The 20,967-nt window shown below is 35.4% G+C and overlaps 1 protein-coding gene across 5 annotated transcripts in view; it reads left to right on the top strand.

Moving 5' to 3' along the window:
* ZNF654 (zinc finger protein 654) overlaps positions 1–15,920 on the top strand; it is an 82,842-nt gene extending 66,922 nt beyond the window's left edge. For 2 of the 5 annotated variants that reach the window (XM_050778993.1, XM_050778998.1), the window contains 4 exons: positions 20–222; positions 921–1,060; positions 6,309–6,450; positions 9,964–12,899. In XM_050778993.1, coding sequence (XP_050634950.1) covers positions 20–222; positions 921–1,060; positions 6,309–6,450; positions 9,964–12,387 — 2,909 coding nt within the window. In that variant the 3' untranslated portion in view covers positions 12,388–12,899. The other 3 variants (XM_050778994.1, XM_050778997.1, XM_050778996.1) reach the window with 3 other exon arrangements.
* The last annotated feature ends 5,047 nt before the right edge of the window (positions 15,921–20,967 follow it).

Genomic DNA, 20,967 nt, shown 5'->3' with positions numbered 1-20,967 from the left:
TGTTTTCTTTTTAATATAGTGAACAAATATTTAAGTTCTGAAAATCCACTGTTCTTTGAACTACGTGCCAGATACCTAATTGCTTGTGAACGCATACCCGAAGCAATGGCTCTTATTAAATCTTGTATAAATCACCCAGAAATCAGTAAAGACTTATACTTCCATCAAGCACTCTTCACATGTCTGTTTATGTCACCTGTAGAAGATCAGCTATTCCGGGAGGTATTGTTTGAGACTATTTTTGCCTATTACCATTTTAACCCTGCCAAAAAAAAAAAAAAAAAAAAAAAAAAAAACCAAAAAAAATAGTAGCCCACTGTTGTTGTTAAATTCCTTTTACAGTAATGCCAAAGATTTAAGGATTACATTATCTAGATGTGTTTTCTTTTGGCACCATAACTTAAGGTCATGTTGAATTAAGTCAAAATCTGATATTAACAAATGATGAAATCAATAAAATATACTCATTAATAAGTATTATTCACATTGCACTTTTGATGTGATGGAGAAGAGGTCAAATAAAAGTCAACAAGCTCACAGCTTGCCAGGAGTAAAAAAAAAAAAAAAAAAAAAAAAAAACCCAAGAAGCATTATGATCTTGCCTTTAAAATAAAGTACTAGAGGTAAAATGCTCATGTTTATTTTGTTTCTTAAGGTGAAGGAATTAATCTTTTCCTAATATGGATCATATGTACCTATAGGTTGTGGACATTAATGAGATTAAAAGTAGTCATTGTAAAATGTAGGTGCTGTACAGTGAAACTATGTAACCATGAAAATATTTCTGTACAAGTCATCATTGTTTTTGTAGAAGAAAACTAGAAATCTAAGTAATTCATTTTGAATGTTTAAACATTTATTGCAACTAGCTTCTTAGATACTTTTAATGATATGAACTGATTTCTCTTTTCCTCTTACAGCATTTATTGAAAACTGATTGTAAGAGTGGAATTGATATCATCTGTAATGCCGAAAAAGAAGGCAAAACTATGTTAGCCTTGCAACTCTGTGAATCCTTTCTTATTCCACAGCTCCAGAATGGGGATATGTACTGTATCTGGTAAGTGTTCGCAAATAAAGAAATTGAAATGGTAAGATGGGCAACAGAAAGAAAACTGCAGTTTGAACTTTGTTTTTTAAATTGTGTGAAAATATCAAGCTACTTTAAAAAAAATTGATTGTGCAAGGAACAATAGTAGATTCTAAGAACTAGAGAATTTAAAAAGAAAATGATAATGTGCCACTAAACTGGTAGTGTAAATGTTTAAGGGATGTGCTATAATGAAGCAATGGTTTGAAATTAAATTTTAATTTGGAGTCTGAGTTTTAAAACATTTAAAACTTGCTAGAATATATGAAGCAGTAGGTTTACCTAGCAATCATGTAATCTAAAATGTAATATGAGTGTTTTAAGGTACCTAAAATAAAAACACTCTTCAGGGGCTATTAAGAATTTCTGCTTCCTCGACTCCAGTACACCCATATACACACATAAACACACAAAACTCTTACCACTTTGCTGTTTCATTATATTCTTAACAGAAAACTAGGTTTCATTTGCTGAACATAATACTCTGAAATGATCATGGGCTATAAACATTTTTTTAAATTCTCAAATACTTAAAACAATAGCTTGAAGGCATATAGCTGCAAATCATAATACTTCAATATTCTTGGTTAGTTTTTGTTTTTGTTTTTTGGAGACAGGGTTTCACTTTGTCACTCAGGCTAGAATACAGTGGTGCGATCAGAGCTCACTACAGCCTCAACTTCCTGGGCTCAAGTGATTTTCCTGCCTCAGCCTCCTCAGTAGCTGGGACTACAGATGTGTGCGACCATGCCCAGATAATTTTTGTTTGTTTGTTTGTTTGTTTTGTAGAGACGGGGATTCACCATTTTGCCCAGGCTGGTTTCAAACTCCTTGGGCTCAAGTAAATCTGCCCTCCTCAGCCTCCCAAAGTGCTGAGATTACAGGCATGAGCCACCGTGCCTGGCCCTATTCTTGTTTTATAGACTAAAATCTTCAAACTCAGAGATAAGAGTCAAGTAGCTAGTTAGTAGCAGACCTGGATCTGGAAACAGGTAAATTTGTTTTCTAGGGGTTACAATATACCTTTAGTTAGGTTATGCTAATTTTTATTTAAAATTATACCATGTAAATTGGAATTTCAAATAGAGAAAGGGATTAGGAGGTGGTGGTAAGACATACATACGCCCTTATATACAGTTATGCAGCACCTAATGATGGGGATATATTCTAAGTAGTATGTCAATAGGCAATTTCCTTGTGTGAATATTGTAGAGGTACAAACCTAGATGGTATATCCTACTGCACATCTAGGCTATATGACATAGCCTACTGCTTCTAGGCTACAAACCTGTATGGCAGTGTTACTGTACTAAATGCTATAGGCAGTTATAATACAATGGTATTTGTCTATGCAAACATATCTAAATATAGAAAAAATACAGTAAAAATGATGTTATAATCTTATGTGACCACTGTTGTATACGCATTCTGCTGTTCACTGAAATGTTGTTACACTGCATATAACTGTAATTTTTGAAGTATTATCATTTTTTGATATGTGGTTATTTGGAAACTGAAAACAGTCATGACAGTTATAATAGATCTTTTCCTATGGGAATAGGAATGTTCTCTGCCCTGAGCTATATCACACTATTTAAACAGGGTAACTTTAATTCTTTCATTGTAATATACTCATAAATAACTAGAAACAAGTATACATACACACACACACACACACAAATAAAAGAAAAGAAAAATACATTTTATTTTCTTCTTCTATTGGTAACCCATTTCTACTGGTTAGGGAAGGACCTTAAACATATTATAATGCCTGTCTTCCAGCTCCTGGCCACAGGCACCTTCTAAGAATACAAGCTCAGTGTCTCCAGCTGCCTAACCAAAAAGGAGTCTTTAGCCTTCTTTTTGTCCCTTCCTTCTAAGTAGTGTGGGTTCTGATGGCCTACCCTCTTATTTCTTCTACCTCTTTTCTATATTTCTGAATGTTAGAAAAAGTCCCTTTTCTTCCTTCTAGAAGTTAATTTTCACTGTAATTTGATGAGCAGGATTCTTTTCAGCCTCCAAAGTCTGTGCTGTCCATTTCATCCTGGCCTTGCCTATGAGTCAGCTTGTCATGTATCTTCCCTCTGTGTGAACAGAACCGGATCCACAGTTTTGCTGTATCCCAAGCCAATGGGGCAAGTTGCTAAACCCATTTCTCTTTCACAATCATTAATAATAATAATAATAGCCGCAAATATTTGCTGAGTGCTTCCTATATTCTTTGCTTTATATATGCATATGTAATTTAACCCAGCAAGCTTATGGAGATAATACTGTGTTCAAGCCATTCAATACTGTGTTCAAGCCATTCAGCTAGTAACTAGTGAAGCCAGGATTCAAACTTAGGCAGTCTTCCAGCCTCTGCTATATTAAAATTACTTAAAATAAATGGGTCAAGTTTGAAAAAAAAAAAATCTGCATTGTAAGGGTAACTGACCTCATTATATAGGTTTTCCTCAGAAAGTAGATGACTTAATGGTAATATTAGTAGTTAATAGGGTCTTGTATTGGTTACCTGAGAAATGTGCTGTGTTTTCTAACGCACACATTGAATAAAAGAAAACGTGTATAAGCTTCATTAAACCTGCTCTTTTGATCTTCTAAAAGACTATCAATGGTTTTCAGGATTTTTTCATTGTTTTTTGTTTTCCTTCAGAATCCACTGTACAACTAACACCTAAGATCCCATGTTGTAAATCCAGTCAAAATGGAGCTTCATAACACTATCCTAAGATTTCTGCTTTGCCTGCTTTAAAGCAAAAATCCATAGTGGTAGCCTTCTCTTGGCAAACTTATTAGGATATTGCAGTGTACATATTACAGGCTTTCAGCATTTAGGGGAAGTATATGCCAGACATTTCACCTAGGTGTTTCAATTATCTCTCTTAATTCTTTGGATAAAGATGCTGAATAGGAATAATCCCAACCTTTATGTATAAGAAAACTGTATATAAAAGAGATAACAATCATACAGCTAGTAAGAAATGGAGTTGGAATTTGTACTAGTTTGCAAGTGACAGCACCTGTGCCTAACTAGTATAGGACAATATTTAGGGTGCAGTATGGGCTACATGAAAGCTACATGGAAGGCCACAGGTGGTTCTCAAAGGTAACTGCTACCAGGGACACTGACATTGATAATGTTTTTCAAAATCTGTTTCTTTTCTGTCATTTGGCTTCAGTCTCTCTTGCTGCAGACCAGCAGGAACATCAGCAAACCCCAAGCTTAATAGTTTAGAATTGAGAACATCTCAGAGATTCTGACAAGCCTGACTGGGATCATTTTCCCACCCTTGAATTAATATCTGAAGGGGAATGCAGAGGAGGGTCACACAGGAGACATGGCCACTGGCCTTCTACCTTTGTGTTTTAGGGCTTTTCCTAGAAAAGGGTGACTCATTGAACTGGGTGTGCCACTTCAGCTGTATACACTTCAGTGTATAATGCTGTATTGAGATTTAGGTCTCTCTTATTTCCAATTCCATGTTCTTGCCACTGCATCCACTAAACAATGTGTCATTGTATATATTTACAATATATTAAGGGTTGGGGAAATAGGTAGGACCTATAAAATATAAACAAGGAAGCATATGATAGGCATGAATCAGTAAGAGGAATCTTTTCTGAAATAGGTATCACTTTAGTTTGGGGTATTCATGAAGGCTTTCCTGAAGAGATACTTGATAAGGCCTTTGAAAGATAAGCTCATCTTAGGCATGAAGTACTTTCCAAGTACAGCAGTCAGTATAAACAAAAGTGAGAATAAATAAAGCAGTTTAGCTGAGAGTAAGGAGTTCCTAAGATTCAAATCCTGAAACTCCTAACTCTAAAACCCACATTTCTATTGCTGTTAACTTTATAGCATAAGCACTAAATGAAATGTGATCAGGGAGGCTGAAAACAGATCAGGTTAGAAACCACTCTAGAAATACACCTGTAAAATTAAAGGGCCTAAAAGGGTAACATTGAGAAAGAGTGATACAGCTGAGGGCAAAAGTATACTTGAAATGTAAAGACACTGCAAGATAAACAGGTTAGAACCAGATGAGGATAGAGAAATGTTTAGTGTCACTGACTGATCTAGGAAAAGATCATCAATTTTGCAGGAATATGATTAGTTCTGAGTGGGTTAAGGTGATGGAAAGCAATGTAAATTGAAACACCCAGGCATGAAAACTGGAAAGCAGTAAAAGCTAGAGATGCAGTAGGAAGGTATGAAACCTCAAGAGAATTCTAAAAGAGTATGAGTGCAAAAAAAGGGGGGATAGTGGACTGAAACTTAATAAATAGCTAGCATGAAATGGAAGTGGAATTTTGGTTTTACTTCTTGTATGTTGCTTGCTGTCATTTTCTGTTTAGTGTTTTCTGTATTGTCTAAGTAGACTATGTGCACCCTCATGATGGTAATCAAGCCGTCCTTAGACTTAATACCTGTGTGTGCTGAGCTCAAAGTATATGCTCATCACTTTTAAAAACTATTTTCATTAATTATTTTAATACTTTTAGATTATGATGCTTTGTACACTTTTATGACATGTTTTGAAGAATTCTAATTTGCTAAAATGTGATATCGAAATATATCAGCTCTATCATATGATTTGCCTTTGTCTCAAAACCCACTGCTCTTAGCCTTGTGCATCAAATAACAGTGGCTGTATTTGAGAAAAGAATCTGCGTATGAAATAGTTCGAATGGTCCATAGCCTGTCTATTTAAAAGTATGATATCTGAAACATACTATTTCAGAATCAATACTATAACATACTTACAGTTTTAATCTTTAGAACTTTTGATGTTTTAATAAATTGAAAATGAAAAGTATGAACCATTTCTTTATAAATAGTCTACAACATTGGTTTCCAAATTTACAAGTAAAATATTAATTAAAGGCCAGGATTTATTATTTTTAAGTAATATCAGTATTGGCAAATTAGTATCAGAATTTCTGTTTTGACCCAGTAGTAGAGACATCTTAGGTATGCCCACATAGTGTTGGAATTCATTCCTTCCCACTGTACATTTGTGATTTCTGATATTTCTTCCTCTCCCAACTTTTTTTAGTTTCATATAGGTAGCAGAAGTAGCTTGGGAGTGAACGTAATACATATTTACACTCATATACATTGCAGCCAGGGCACTATAGAATCAGGGAAAGATAGCTAATGTCTGTATTTGAATAAACTGTATTTTTGATAATTCTCTTTTTTTCTCATTTACAGGGAGTTGATTTTCATATGGAGTAAACTACAGCTTAAATCTAATCCTTCAAAACAAGTTTTTGTAGATCAATGCTACCAGCTTTTAAGAACAGCAACTAACGTGAGAGTCATATTTCCTTTCATGAAAATCATCAAAGATGAGGTAAATAGGATATATTGATCCCTTACGTTTAAAATTCAGTGGCAGTTCACTGAAACTTGAATCTCTTTTGATAAAATTTATTTGATTTTAAAATTGAAGGAAAGGAGGATTTTAAGGCCTCATTTTCCATACATTACATTCTCCTCTGTCCTAACTGCAGACTCTCAACATGGGAGGCTAATTTATTGTTACTTAAAGTTTAACATGGAAGAAATTGCTTCCATTACAACCTTTTTTCTTATAATTAATTTGTTACTTTCAATATTGTCCTAAATCCCATTTATAGAATCTTAACTAATTTGCAAATAAACTTGGTGTATCTATCGATAATACCATTTCACTGTCACAGAGAAACTTAGTTCCAGTTTTAGGTCCACTGTTTACGTGTAAAGGAACAATGAATTCTGAGGTGTTTTTGAAACTTAAGGACAAAGTTTTTAAATTGTTTATTTGAAGTAATTGTAAAAATGTATTACCTCTTTCTAAAAATAGTCCTGAATCAAGTTTTTCTTGGGCCACTTCCAAGTGAGTACAATCCTACATGAGTCTTACGTAGACATGAAAGTGGATCCTGCAGATCTTTTAGTTTTCTCCCCAAAATATCAACAGGACTTTGAGTATAAAGATAAAGCCACTTTATATTTTAGGTAGCACCATTAAACGGAATCTCTATGTTGGTTACTTTTAAATATATAAGGAGGCATCTATTAAATAATACATTTTAATTTTTTTTATGTTTTTATGCATTTATTACATTCATTATCACATCACTCATTAGATGTATGATCATGTAGTGATCATACTCTCATGGTAATTTTGCTAACTGCATTCATGGTATGCTTATTAAATGGTGAAATATCATTCAAATGCATTCTCAAAGTAAACCTCTCCTTCCAACAAAAGAAGAAAACTATGTTACAGAACATGTCTTAACATTTGATGTGCATTAGAATCACCTGTAAAACTTAATTTTAAAAAATAAAAATGTATCCATATTTTTGTACATGATTCTTATTTGTACCAAAAATTGATATATATTATTATAGAAAGTTTACAATGTAAGTGAGGTTTTGCCAGTCATCACAGAGCTTTCTTCTTTTCACATGTGGGGTAAACCTATGAATATATTATAAAAGGAAAATTGAAAGATGAAATAAGTATTAAAAATACGATGCTTAATAGTTTATACTCCACTAAAAAGACTTATTTGTTGGAATAAATCATTCAATTGCCTCAGTACTGTGAAGAGTCATAAATACTGTGTGAGTTCAGGAGACATAGATGGCATATCTAAAAAGGGTTCACGGAGGAAATACTTTAAGCTGGGTTTTCAATGACATGAGAATAGTATTAACATTTGTAGAGAATTTTATAGCTTACAGGGCACTTTTTCCTCATTTTATTATTTGTTTTTCACAACCATCTGGTGACATTAAAGGGTAGCAGAGAAATGTGGGGAAGTGGGTGGGGGATGAGACTAATGCCAGAGACTGTGTGTGGTAGGAGGAGTGATTGTTGGAGATACTTAAAGGAATTTGAATGCAACAATTCATTCATTTCATTGAACGAATTGAAAATTCATAAATATCCTGGAACCATCAAAAGATTTCAGGTAAGGAAGTAGCCTGTTCTCTTTTTTGATGATCTTAAGATTTTTAAATGTGAGCATCTGTATACATTATAATTTTATGAGCCAAGATAGAGGACGTAGGCTGGGAGCGATGGCCTACACCTGTAATCCCAGTACTTTGGGATTCCGAGGTGGGCAGATCACTTGAGGCCAGAAGTTCGAGACCAATCTGGCCAACATGGTGAAACCGCATCTCTACTAAAAATACAAAAATTAGCTGGGTGTGGTGGCTCATGGCTGTAGTCCCGCTACTGGGGAGGCTGAGGCAGGAGAACTACTTGAACCCAGGAGGCAGAGGTTGCAGTGAGCCAAGATCGCGCAATTGCACTCCAGCCTGGGTGACAGTGCAAGACTCTGTCTCAAAAAAAAAAAAAAAAAAAAAAAAAAGATGTAGATAGAAGTATGGAGAAAGAAAAGGAATTCTGTTTTGAATGAATGGATTTTGAATTTGCTGTATCTGAAAAATCTAGGTAGTAAAGTCTAATTATAATTGACATTTAGAAATAAGTAGTTGGAATTCAGAAAGGATTCCAAGTTGTAGATGATGGATTTGTAGGAGCAAACTAAGTAAATGCAATAGGTCCGACTTTCACTCATTCTGCAAACATTTATTCAGAGGTTACAATGTACCAACTTTTATGCTAACTATAGGGAGATATAAAAAATGAAACACTGTCCCCTGTAATTTAGGAATTCAAAGTTAGGAGGTGAGGACATACACATACACAGATATTTATAAAACAAAATTGAAATGTTTTTTAAAGATAAGTTATTCTGGGTGGAAAGAATGGGGAATTTTAACTGTACCTCAGGGCAGAGACCAGGATAAGTGGGAAGAAAAACCTTCAGATTAGAGCTGATTCTCAAAAGAATGAATAGGAGGATCAGTAGGAATTTACTAGCTAAAGTGAAAATAAGATGTGGTAAGTTAAGGTCTGCCTGTGGGAAATCTAAGTAGTTCTGCAGGGTTACACAGCATGTAAGGGACTAAGAAAACGTGAGGCTGGCAAGGTAGTATCCCTCCCTGTAATCTCTACTATACCATATGTAGGCAGTATGACATACATACATATGTATGATGTTAAAGACATTATTATGGTATCTCCTGCAATCAAAATAAGCCTTTAGATTATTCCACACCACTAGAGAGACACTATTATAACTAAGATGGGTTGACAAAAGATTCCCAAGTAAAAGCTGATGCAATTATCCTTGAGTCATCAGTAAACGTTTCAAAGCTTGAGTACTATTCAGATAACTTCCAGGAGGGCTCATTATTCTGAGCCTTATATACCTTATTAGATTTGGAAAGATTATAACTGCCTTCTTTATGTGGGCCACATTTCCCCCCTTTCTGGATAAATAACATTACTTAATAAGCAAAATAAGTAATATTTTTTCATATAGCACCATAATAAAAGTTCCCATAAGAAGTTTTTTTTTAAGCCTAGTTTATTTCTTGATATGGAAAATTGATAAATCTGTTAAAATACGTATAATTTTGACCCTTCTCTCAAAGAATATGAGATTTATACCTAAAATAATAAATGGGGGTCTAGAATTCTAAGAAATCTTAATCACCATAAGTTTATGAAACACCGTAAGTCCATTTTGTATTATGGATAGTAGGGCTTGTCAAATGTGAAAATTAAATAAATTAGAAGCTAAAATGCTATCTATTCCACATTATTCTCAAGTTTTAAAAACAGAGAAAGGTATATATTTAAAGAGTTAAACAAGGCTACTAAATATGGAAAACTGCACAATAGAATACTATGTTTATTCAGCTTTCATTTTTAAGAGTTGTATTTTTTAAAGATAGACTAATGTAACCATTTTTTGGAAAAAAAAAAAAAGTAGCACTAATATTTTTATTTTTCCAGGTTGAAGAAGAAGGCTTGCAAATTTGTGTCGAAATATGTGGTTGTGCTCTGCAACTCGACCTTCATGATGATCCCAAAACTAAATGTCTGATTTATAAAACAATTGCACATTTTTTGCCAAATGATTTGGAGATCCTCAGGATTTGTGCACTCTCAATATTTTTTCTGGAGCGCTCCTTAGAAGCGTATCGTACTGTTGAAGAGCTTTACAAACGTCCAGATGAAGAATATAATGAAGGCACAAGTAGTGTTCAAAATCGTGTTCGTTTTGAATTGCTTCCGATTTTGAAAAAGGGATTGTTTTTTGACCCTGAATTTTGGAACTTTGTAATGATTAAGAAAAACTGCGTAGCATTGTTGAGTGATAAATCAGTAGTTAGATTTCTAAATGAAAGCACACTGGAAAATAATGCAGGTAATCTAAAAAGGACAGAAGAACAGCAAGGTTTGGATGAAGGGTTTGACTCTCTTACAGATCAGAGCACTGGAGAGACTGATCCTGATGATGTATCTGGAGTGCAGCCTAAAGGTCATATTAATACGAAGAAAAACTTTGCAGCTCTTAATACTTCCAAAGTAGATCACAATGTCCCAAGGCATCGTTGTATGTTATGTAACAAGGAATTTCTAGGTGGTCACATCGTAAGGCATGCCCAGGCTCATCAGAAAAAAGGCAGTTTTGCATGTGTAATATGTGGTAGGAAATTTAGAAACAGAGGACTTATGCAGAAGCATTTAAAGAATCATGTTAAGAAGATACAGAGACAGCAAATTGCTGCAGCTCAACAGGATGATCAGGAAGTCACTGCCTTGGGAGAAATAAATTGTTCTAATTCTTCCATTTCATTTGAAAATGGGAATTCGGATAGTAAAGATTTGGAAGTAGAGACTCTTACTGCTCCTAGTGAAGGAAACAAAGAAGTCATCCCTGAGCATGTGGCTGAATTCATTGAAATTCCCGTCAGTGTACCCGAAGATGTTATTGAAAATGTTATTGAAAATGGCAGTCCTGTAACTTCTTTAAATAATGTCTTGAAGCCTTTACCTGAATGTGGGGATGATTATGAGGAGGAAGAGGATGAAGAAGGTGATTATGAAGAAGATGATTATGACCTGAATCAAGAAACTTCAGTAATTCATAAAATCAATGGAACTGTATGCCATCCAAAAGACATATATGCCACAGATCAAGAAGGAAACTTTAAGTGTCCTGCTCTTGGCTGTGTCCGGATATTTAAAAGAATTGGGTTTCTAAATAAACATGCAATGACCGTACATCCAACTGATTTAAATGTGCGACAAACAGTAATGAAGTGGAGCAAAGGAAAATGCAAATTTTGTCAAAGGCAATTTGAAGATTCTCAACATTTTATAGACCACCTTAATAGACACAGCTATCCAAATGTGTATTTTTGTTTGCATTTTAATTGCAACGAGTCATTTAAGCTGCCATTCCAGCTTGCCCAGCACACAAAAAGTCACAGGATATTTCAAGCTCAGTGTAGTTTTCCAGAATGCCATGAGCTTTTTGAAGATCTTCCTCTGCTATATGAACATGAAGCTCAGCACTATTTAAGTAAAACACCAGAATCATCTGCACAACCAAGTGAAACAATTCTTTGGGATGTTCATACAGACTCAAATCCTAATCATCAGGAAAAAGACTCATCTAGTAATGAGAAACAAACTATTAGTCTGCCAGTTTCTACTAGCAAATCAAGGAAAGAGTCTACAGAACCAAAGACATGTATAGAAAGTATGGAAAAGAAAACAGACAGTTTAGTTCAGAATGGAAATGAACGTTCTGATGACACTGTTTCAAATATAAGCTTGATAGACCAAAAGATGCCTGACATAGAGCCAAATTCTGAAAATAATTGTAGCAGTAGTGATTTAGTCAATGGACATAGTGAAATAGAGCAAACACCTTTAGTTTCATCGGATCCTGCTTTGAAAATTGATACAAACAGAATCAGGACAGAAAATGGTTCCATTTTACCCAGTGTTGTACCACAAGAACACAATACCTTGCCAGTATCTCAGGCACCTTCCAAACCAAATCTGACAAGTGAACATACTTCATATGGCTTAATTTTAACAAAACCATACGTCAGACCATTGCCTCCCAGTTACCTTGACGAACGGTATCTTAGTATGCCAAAACGCAGAAAATTTCTGACTGATAGAGTAGATGCCTGTTCTGATCAAGATAACGTATATAAAAAATCAGTGAAAAGATTAAGATGTGGCAAATGCCTGACCACCTACTGTAATGCAGAAGCACTTGAGGCTCATCTTGCACAAAAGAAATGTCAGACACTCTTTGGATTTGATTCAGATGATGAAAGTAAGTCTTCTATCTTCTTAGTAGAGATATCTGTAAAAAAAGAAAATGGCATAAATAAAACTATTATAGATCTTTGAGATTTAAAAACTTGACATTTGTGTAGCACAGATAGTGAAGCATTACTCCATACGTTATTTCCTTTAATACATACAACCAGTATGAGGTGATACTAATATTCCTGTTTGATAGATCAAGCAACTGAAATTCACAAGTAATTTGCATAGGGCTTTGCCTATGAACTTGTGCAAGGCAGAATCTGAACACAGGTTTTTCATATTCTTTGATTATACTTCTTCCACTGTATCAAAAGTTCTTCTTCATTCCAAGTTTCTGTAATAAAAGTTGTAATTTTGATGGGAATTATTTTTCATATGCATTCCAGAATATAAATCAAGTGAATCTGTGTCTCTGTTACAAAAATAGAAGTAGAAAAAGAACAGAAAATAAGTGAGAAACAAAATCAGAAAAAGAGCTTGTCTTTCTACTAATAGCAATATCCTTTAAAATGACAGGGTGTAAATTAAACAGGAATCTGACTTGGAATTCTGGTTGAACGTCAATAAAATTTGAATTAACAGATGTGTTCTGTTTTACAGGTGCCTGATGAAAATATTTCAGAAAGACCTATCAATCAAGCAGTAGTGTGAAAAAAACACTATAAGAAAATGCATCATCAGTTTGCTATTTCCCTGATGGCCTTAATTTTAGAGTGGTCTCGGATTACTAAAGATAAAGACGAAGCACATTTTCTAGAATGAACTCACAGAGATGTGCTGGCTTAGACTCCAAAAGGGTTATTATAAAACTCCCAAAGTACCAGTTTTCCAGAAAACCACATTTTAAAGTTTATGATGATTAATAGCAGCAGCATGTTCAGTTTCGCTTATATGAGAAACATGTTTAGGCAACTAGTCAGAAAACCAGCGATGGCCTTACAGAAAGGGAAAAGTTAACACATTATTAAAAAGTGTGTGTGGGGAGGGGGGCTGGTTTACAAGAATAAACCATTTAAAGTATTTTATTCTACAAATGGGGTTTGTTTTCTTGTCATGCATAATCAGATTATGTCCCCTCCCTTCTGGTCAAACATGTTGAAGGAACCGCTGCTGTTTGGTTTGTGATGATTTAGAAACTTATACATTAACATACCACAGTGCTATCAATTAAAGATTGTAACTGGTTTCCAGATGATTAATTAAGTCAAAGTTCAATGAATGGCACGCCAGCATTGAAAATTAAGAAATTAAAAAAAAACCACAGTGCTTTGCTAATAAGCTCTTGATGGAACCTCCCACTAACCACTTTTGTGGTATAAATTAGTTACATTTAAAGGGCAGCAGTGTCAATAAAATAGGGGAAAAAAACCATCAGTAACTCTGGGGAGAGATGAAAGGAATCTAAGACTTTACAGGCTTTGTAGTTGAAGGAAAACACTGAATTGCAAATTATTCAATGTGAATAATGGTAAAAGCACACTGGGATATTTCTGTTTGTATATATGTTGGGACATTGCTTGATGATTCATAATAAGGTCCTTTAGACATTAATATGAGTTATCTAAGTACAGTCCTATTAAAATAACTGGCTCAAAAAATCAGCTAAGAATCAGGTTGAGAATTCATTCATTTTATTCTATTAGGAGAGGTAATTCCAAAATAAGCCATACTACTCCTGTTTTTTAATTCATTAGTGATGACTCTGGTCTGAATAGTAATTTTTATATGTAAAAGGCAGTAGTTACACAAAACATTTGCACAACACAATAAGAGATACATTCATGCATTGTTTTCCTTAGTGGTAAGTTATTTTCCTAAGAAAATTTTAACTTAAAGTGTTAACAAAATAAATATTTTAAAAAATACTCTCTCAGATGTTTTCCATTTGTCCATTATGGAAAGGAAGATACTTAAAGACTTCCTTTTACCTAATAGTGTGTGAATCTAAAACAGGGATAAAAATAACAAAAAGGCAAACTGTTTCAAAACGGATCTCCTAATGTCCCAATGTCAAATATTCCAGTTATTCTAAATAACAAAATCTTTGTTCAAGGCAGATAATCTCATCAGACCCTATTATTAGAGCTTCTTCAATGAGGCTATTATGGAAGTGGGGAATTTCTTCCAGGTAGCATCCATATTTTATTAGGATTTCCAGATCATGATAGATCAGATGATTTTTTTTAAATTTCCCGGTTTTATTCGTTTATCATCAGCATTCACTACTATGCAATGATGGTCATAAGTCCATTCCAAATTTAAATTTGTTTCTGTTATGTAGCCTACATTAGGCTGTGGAATTTACATTTAGGTAACTAAACACAGCTCATAATTCAAGTCTTTTCTTTAAGGTCAGCTAAAAAAATGTTTTCTGTATTTCTTGATACTAAAAATGTAATGATTTTTATTTTAGTTCATTCTAAAAGTATGTCTTGTAATAAAAAGTCTGTTTGGAAACTGGTTCATTTGGACAGTGAAGTCTTTTGAAATATTTCTGCTTTGTACATTTTCCAGAAGTTTAATATTTTATCACATTTTTCACAAGTTGTAACAACTGATATAAATCCATGCCCACAAAGTATTCCATTTTCATTACTTCCATTGTTCATGCAAAGATGTTTCAAATATATTCCATTTGTTATTTGTCTTTAATTTGAGGTTTATTTCTACTTTTGTGTTGCTAAGAGAAAATTATTTCTGAAAGACTGAGATCAAACTGGTTTATATATAACTAAATCAAGGAATGTTTTATAAACTTCTATTTGACCACCCTGTCTTAACCTCGGTTTATATATTTCTCAAATAGCTAGTGAAAGAATGTGTTCATTTTATTATGTCTGTCTTTTAGCACATAAACCTACATCATTTTGCTTTTATAGGGTGCATACACTTCCAACAGTTCTAATTTGAGCTTCAGAAGAAAAGGAAGCTTGCTTCTTATTCCTCAGATTCTTTTCTTCTGTTTTGAGGATGTATTCATCCTACATGGACCAAGTTTCAAATCTTCATTTTTAAATAAAAATTTCCTCCAAAAAATTAAATGTTAAATTTCTGCTGTGTGTCAGTAAGGTCAAGAAAATAGCAAATCTGAATTTTTGCTGCTCAGATATTATGGAGGAGGTAAAAAGGGTAATCTCCATGGACAAGGACACTGGTACTTTGGGCTTTAGCCATATTCATTTTTTTAAAACCACCAATTATATAATACTTAAATAATTTATATCATTGAACTTGTGATTCTTTTCAAATCACACTGAAGGTTCAGCCGTACTCCTTTCATGTTTGGTTTAATACTGATGTATGGATGAAAAACCTAAAAGGGATGATAGTGTTTATTTTTTAATTTATTTGGTACTGTAAAACACCTTTTCAGAATGAGTAAATGCTGCATATGCATTTTGGAATTGTTAATATGTGAAAGATATTACAGATTCAGCAAGAAAGGAAATTTGTGCTTCCTTGTTGAATGTTAAATTATTTTACTTTGCATTTTATAAGAGTACAAATTAAAACTGAGCCATTGAACTGCAATAAATCAACAATAGTGTCTCATTTCAAGAAATTTTTTGTACTGTACATAGATTTGTTCAATAAAACGTTGTCCTTGTTGGTAATCAAGTGTTCAATTTTATGTAGTACATTGCTTTCAAAAGGAATTAGACTTATATAAGGTATATATTAAATGAAAATGTCAATTATGTCTTATAAAGGAATGGCATATTTCAGTTAGTATCATTACCATATTTGGATTGAGTGATTTTTTTAAAACATAATATAGAAAATAGAAATATCTAAAATTTTACACAGAATAGGCATTTTTGGACATTTTAACGAATGCCTATATGGAGGAATAAAAGTTGATAGAATTCTGTTTCACCAAAGTCACTTCAGGTAAGTGGGTTCAGTGTGATACAGTACTTTCTGCAAACTTAGTAGGTGTCAGAACTCTCCAAAGGCAAGACAGTAGATAAATTTTCTACATTGGTAATTCTTCAAAAATGAAGAGCTTCTGGTGGAACTTAAAAAAAACAAAGACTGAAATCATTTTGAAATATTACAATATAAATGATGATGAAAATTATTTCCTAGGAAAGAATTTCACTGGGGAAACAAATGTTTTAAAGTCAGTAAGCTGTAACCCAAAGTGATGTCCTTGAGCATGAGGGCTCCTACTTTTTTGGTTCGCTAACAAAGGAAAACCCTCTAAACTATTTGTTATAACTTGCAATTGGAAAAAATGGGGCTTTAAGTAGGAAAAAAACCTTTCTGATGTGATGAGATCACACTGCAAATGATAAATGGGATAAAATGATTTGTGCACCTTACAAGCATTATGCCTTGAAACACTATGAGAGTGTTATTGAAACATTCTAGAGCCGAGATCTAAAATTATCAGTCTGATTTATGGTCATATGATCTTAGACTCAATATATTCCATATTCAAAATAATGAAGGTATTGAGGTATTTGGACAAAGTTATTGGGGTTTCGATAACTTCATTTTCCTTTTCTGAAATTTGAGGAATTCTGGGAAGCAACTACTACTAAATAGGCTTCCAAGATAACCAAATTCAGCTGATTTTCATAGCATAATGTCTGTACTGATTTTAAGAATCAACTGATAAAACAGGGACAGATGTTTTAACTGTACATCAAGATTTGAAATAGAGTCAATCCACTAATACTTGGAATAAAAATTGTAAATGATAGAAAGTTTCATGCCTTATTGATGGGTACTGCACAGCAGGGGAAGAAATGGCTTGTTGATATATGCTACCTCTAATTGTACAACTCAAGGGTAAATATGAACACTGCTCTGTAGACACCAAAGTTCAGAAAGGTTAACCTGGTTAAAATCACACAGCTAATAAATGCAGAGGGTGACTGAAAAATCAGATGGGTCCCAAAACCATGTTTCCATTGTGCCACACACTTTTCCCTACAAATGTAGAGCATGAGTGGATCTAATAATTCAACTCGGGTCAGATTTGCCTGAGGATCAGTGATTTCAGAGTCAAAGGATGAAGCCTGGTAGAGAGAGATCTGGTTGATGTAGTAGTATCTTCTAGCAGTGATTCTTATGTGGTTTCTAGAGCAGCAGAATCAGCATCACCTGGAAATTTGTTAGAAATGCTAAATTGTGGTCAGGTTGGAGGCCATCTGGCGTAACAAATCCTCCAGGTGATTCTGATACAAGCTAAGGTTTGACAATCACAGATCTAAAGCAATAAGGTTCTTTGTATTTCCCTAGAAGATAAACTTTCCCCTTAAATTTATAGAACCTTCTCAAAAATTAGTTTCCAAGACATTTAAAGAAGTCCCCTATTACTAGGTACTTAAACTGTTGGGTGAATGGATACTTTAGTAGTAAGATCTAATATCCCAAACCACTCTAATGGGGAGAGTTTTTTGTTTTTTGCTCAAGTTGTATTCAGTAAATGAAACTACCAGAACAGAATTTAATGGAAACAGTGCAAAGAGGTGTGGGGATCAGTTACACTCAAATTCTAGCACACTAGTTTTATCGTTGTGGAGAGCTGTACATCTCATTGATACAGAATTTTGCTAAGTTTCTCTTCATGTTAGGTATGGCTCCTGTACCCTGTCTTTGGCTCCAGTCATATTTAAAACCCCCATCTACCCTCATCATGTTATTTTAGTCCATGCATTTTTCACTACTATTCCCTTTACTGGTTGTTCACCTTTTTCCCTGTCCCATCTCTCATTCTTTGATTTAATCCTTCCTAAGCATAACCACTTTGTCAGAAAGCCAGGTCTCTTGATTACTCCCCTAGCATTCCTCCTCTCAATACATGGCAACTAGTTGCCCGAACCAAAACCTTCTAATCATCCCTGACTCTATCATGCCCTTCACTCTAATTCAAGCCACCATTTTCTCTAACCTGGACTATTTTAATAGTCTCCTAACTGGGTTCCCTGCTTCTACCCTTACCCTCCCTTCAGTCTTCACACCAGCAGCCAAAGTAATCCTGTTCTGAGACAAGTCAGATAATGACATTCCTGTTTAAAACCTGCCAGTGCCTTCAAAGCTCATTCATTTATTCAACAAATATTCATTGGATACCTACCGTATGCTGGCCTCTGTAACAGGCAATGAAAAACAAATCCTTGCCTTACAGAGCTCATATTCTATTGGGGGACAACAAACATACAGTATGAGTGCTATGCAGAAAAATAAAGTGGGTAGGAAATGCATAAGTAAGCATGGTGTTGGTGGTGATTTTAAGCAAGAGGATGAGGTAAGGCCTCTGATAAGGTGACTTTTGAGCAGGAACCTCACTAAAGTAGAGGAAAGAGTCATTCAGATATCCAAGGTAAGAATATGCCAGGGGCAAGAGCAAAGGCTTTGAGGCAAGAACCTGTGGCAAGTTGAAGGAACAGATGATAAGGGAACCACTGACTAGTCTGGAGAGATTGACAGAATAATGAGAAAGAGATAAAACATGAAAGCTGAAGTCCATATAATGGTCTACAAGGTTCTAGACCTACACTATCCAAGACAGTAGTCACTAGCCACGTGTGGCTATTAAAATTTAAATTCAAATAAAACTTAAAATTCAGTTCCTTAGTTGCACTAAACACAAGAAGCTCAAGAGCCACGTGCCTGATAGTTACTGTATTGGATAGTAAAAAGAACACTGTCATCATCTCGAAAAGCATCTTGACAGGTTTTATATCAGTGGCTCTTAATTGTGGGTGATTTTGCCCTGCAGGGGACATGTAACACGTCTGGAGGTAATTTTGGTTGGCGCAGAGAGGGAAGGAGGTGCTACTGGCACCTAGTGGGTAGAGGATGGGGATGCGTTAAGCATCCTACAATGCACAGGACAATCCCCTGGACAAAAGATTATCCTGCCCAAAATGTCAACAGTTCTATGATCAAGAAACCCTGTGTTAGATCAGTCTTGACTGCAACTCTAACCACCTTGCTCATTGCCTCCTCTTGCTCAAACGGGCTCCAGTCTCCTGGACTCCTTCCTCGAAATCTCTTGCTTCTTCCTGACATGCTTCTCCTGCGGTTCACTCACTTTCTTGTGATCTTCAAAGGCACTTAAATAAGTTTTCCTTTCAACTTGTATAAAATACTAACATCCTCTCCCATCCCTGTCTTCTGGATTTATTTTTTTCCATAGCATCTCGTGGCCGACTATATAGTTTCTTACATGTTTACTGTCTATTTCCTTCCACCAAAATGCAAGCATTGTTTTTTGCCCTAGTACAAAGAACAATAACTGGCAAGTAGGTGCTCAACTATAATACATTTTTAATGAACGAATGAAGTAAGTTGGACATGCCCTCCACATGGTCCCACACCAACATATTTTAGCACTTATCTTGTCATCTCTTTACTAACAACACTCCCAAAAGCTCCTTGAAGAAAGGTCAGGGTCACGTCTCTGAACCTTCAATAGTAGCAGGCATTCATTAATACTTAATTTAAAATATGAAGAATTGCTGTGTTGAGCAAATGGTACCCCAAATAACATCCACTGACAATTTCACCATATTTTGAATGCCTTGTTTTAAAGACTACATGTACACTATATGACTGATATTTAGCTATTATTTATGAGACAGGGTCTCGCTCTGTCACCCAGGTTGGGGTGCAGTGAGTGTGGCGTGATCTCAGCTAACTGCAACTTCTGCCTCCAGAGTTCAAGCGATTCTCCTGCCTCAGCCTCCGAGCAGCTGGGATTACAGGCGTCTGCCACCATGCCAGGCTAATTTTTTGTATTTTTAGTGAAGACGGGGTTTCTTTATGTTGGCCAGGCTGGTCTCGAACTCCTGGCCCCTTGTGATCCGTCCGCCTCAGCCTCCCAAAGTGCTGGGATTACAGGCGTGAGCCACCGCGCCTGGTCAATCCTAATTTTCATATGTAAAAATATATTTTAAAGTTAAATTTGCTCGCCAGGATCTGCAGATGTGTACATTTCAGCTACTAAATGGCAATACCCCAATTAAATGTCAACTGATCAAAAACAGGCCTTAAAAATGGAAAGAGAAAAAGGCAAGTGACAATTTAGTCCGATTCCTGTTTAGCAGAGCATGACTATTTCTCTCGTCAATGTGTGTTGCTACCATGCCAATACTAATATCAGCTCTTTAGTAAGAGCCACGCACTGTTCACCCCGCCCCCACAACCCCAAGAGGTAGGCATCTCCACTAGATCCACTTCCATAGGACACTGAAGGGGAAAAGGCTAAGGAGCTTGCTTACAGTCTGAGTAAATGGCGGAGTAAAACCCTGGCAATCTGGCGTCCAGAACCCCCAACCTTAAATTGCGCGCGACATCGCCTCTTCTAAGGCCGAGCCGGCAACAAGGGAAATGGAGGCAAGAAACTGTCCCGGCGTGTTTGAGAGGAAAGTCCGCTGGAAGACGGCCAGGCACAGTGGATTATCTATTTTTAACTTTTCATACTATAATGTTAAACAAAACTAAATTATTTTAGTTTACTTAATTTAAGGAATCAAACTACCGGCTCACCCAACTCAGAAGTGGCCGCAGAAGACATTCAAGCGCTCCCGGGGGCCCGGCCCGCGGGCGGGGAGGAGCCGCCTCCATTGGACGGCCCCGCGGCATCACGGGAGCTCGCGGTGCACCCGGCTTGCCGGCTGCTTTCTACGCACCTGCACCTGCGCA

Source organism: Macaca thibetana, chromosome 2, assembly GCF_024542745.1.
Source record: "Macaca thibetana thibetana isolate TM-01 chromosome 2, ASM2454274v1, whole genome shotgun sequence".
Classification (NCBI taxonomy): domain Eukaryota; kingdom Metazoa; phylum Chordata; class Mammalia; order Primates; family Cercopithecidae; genus Macaca; species Macaca thibetana.
This window is presented reverse-complemented; position numbering and strand designations above follow the sequence as displayed.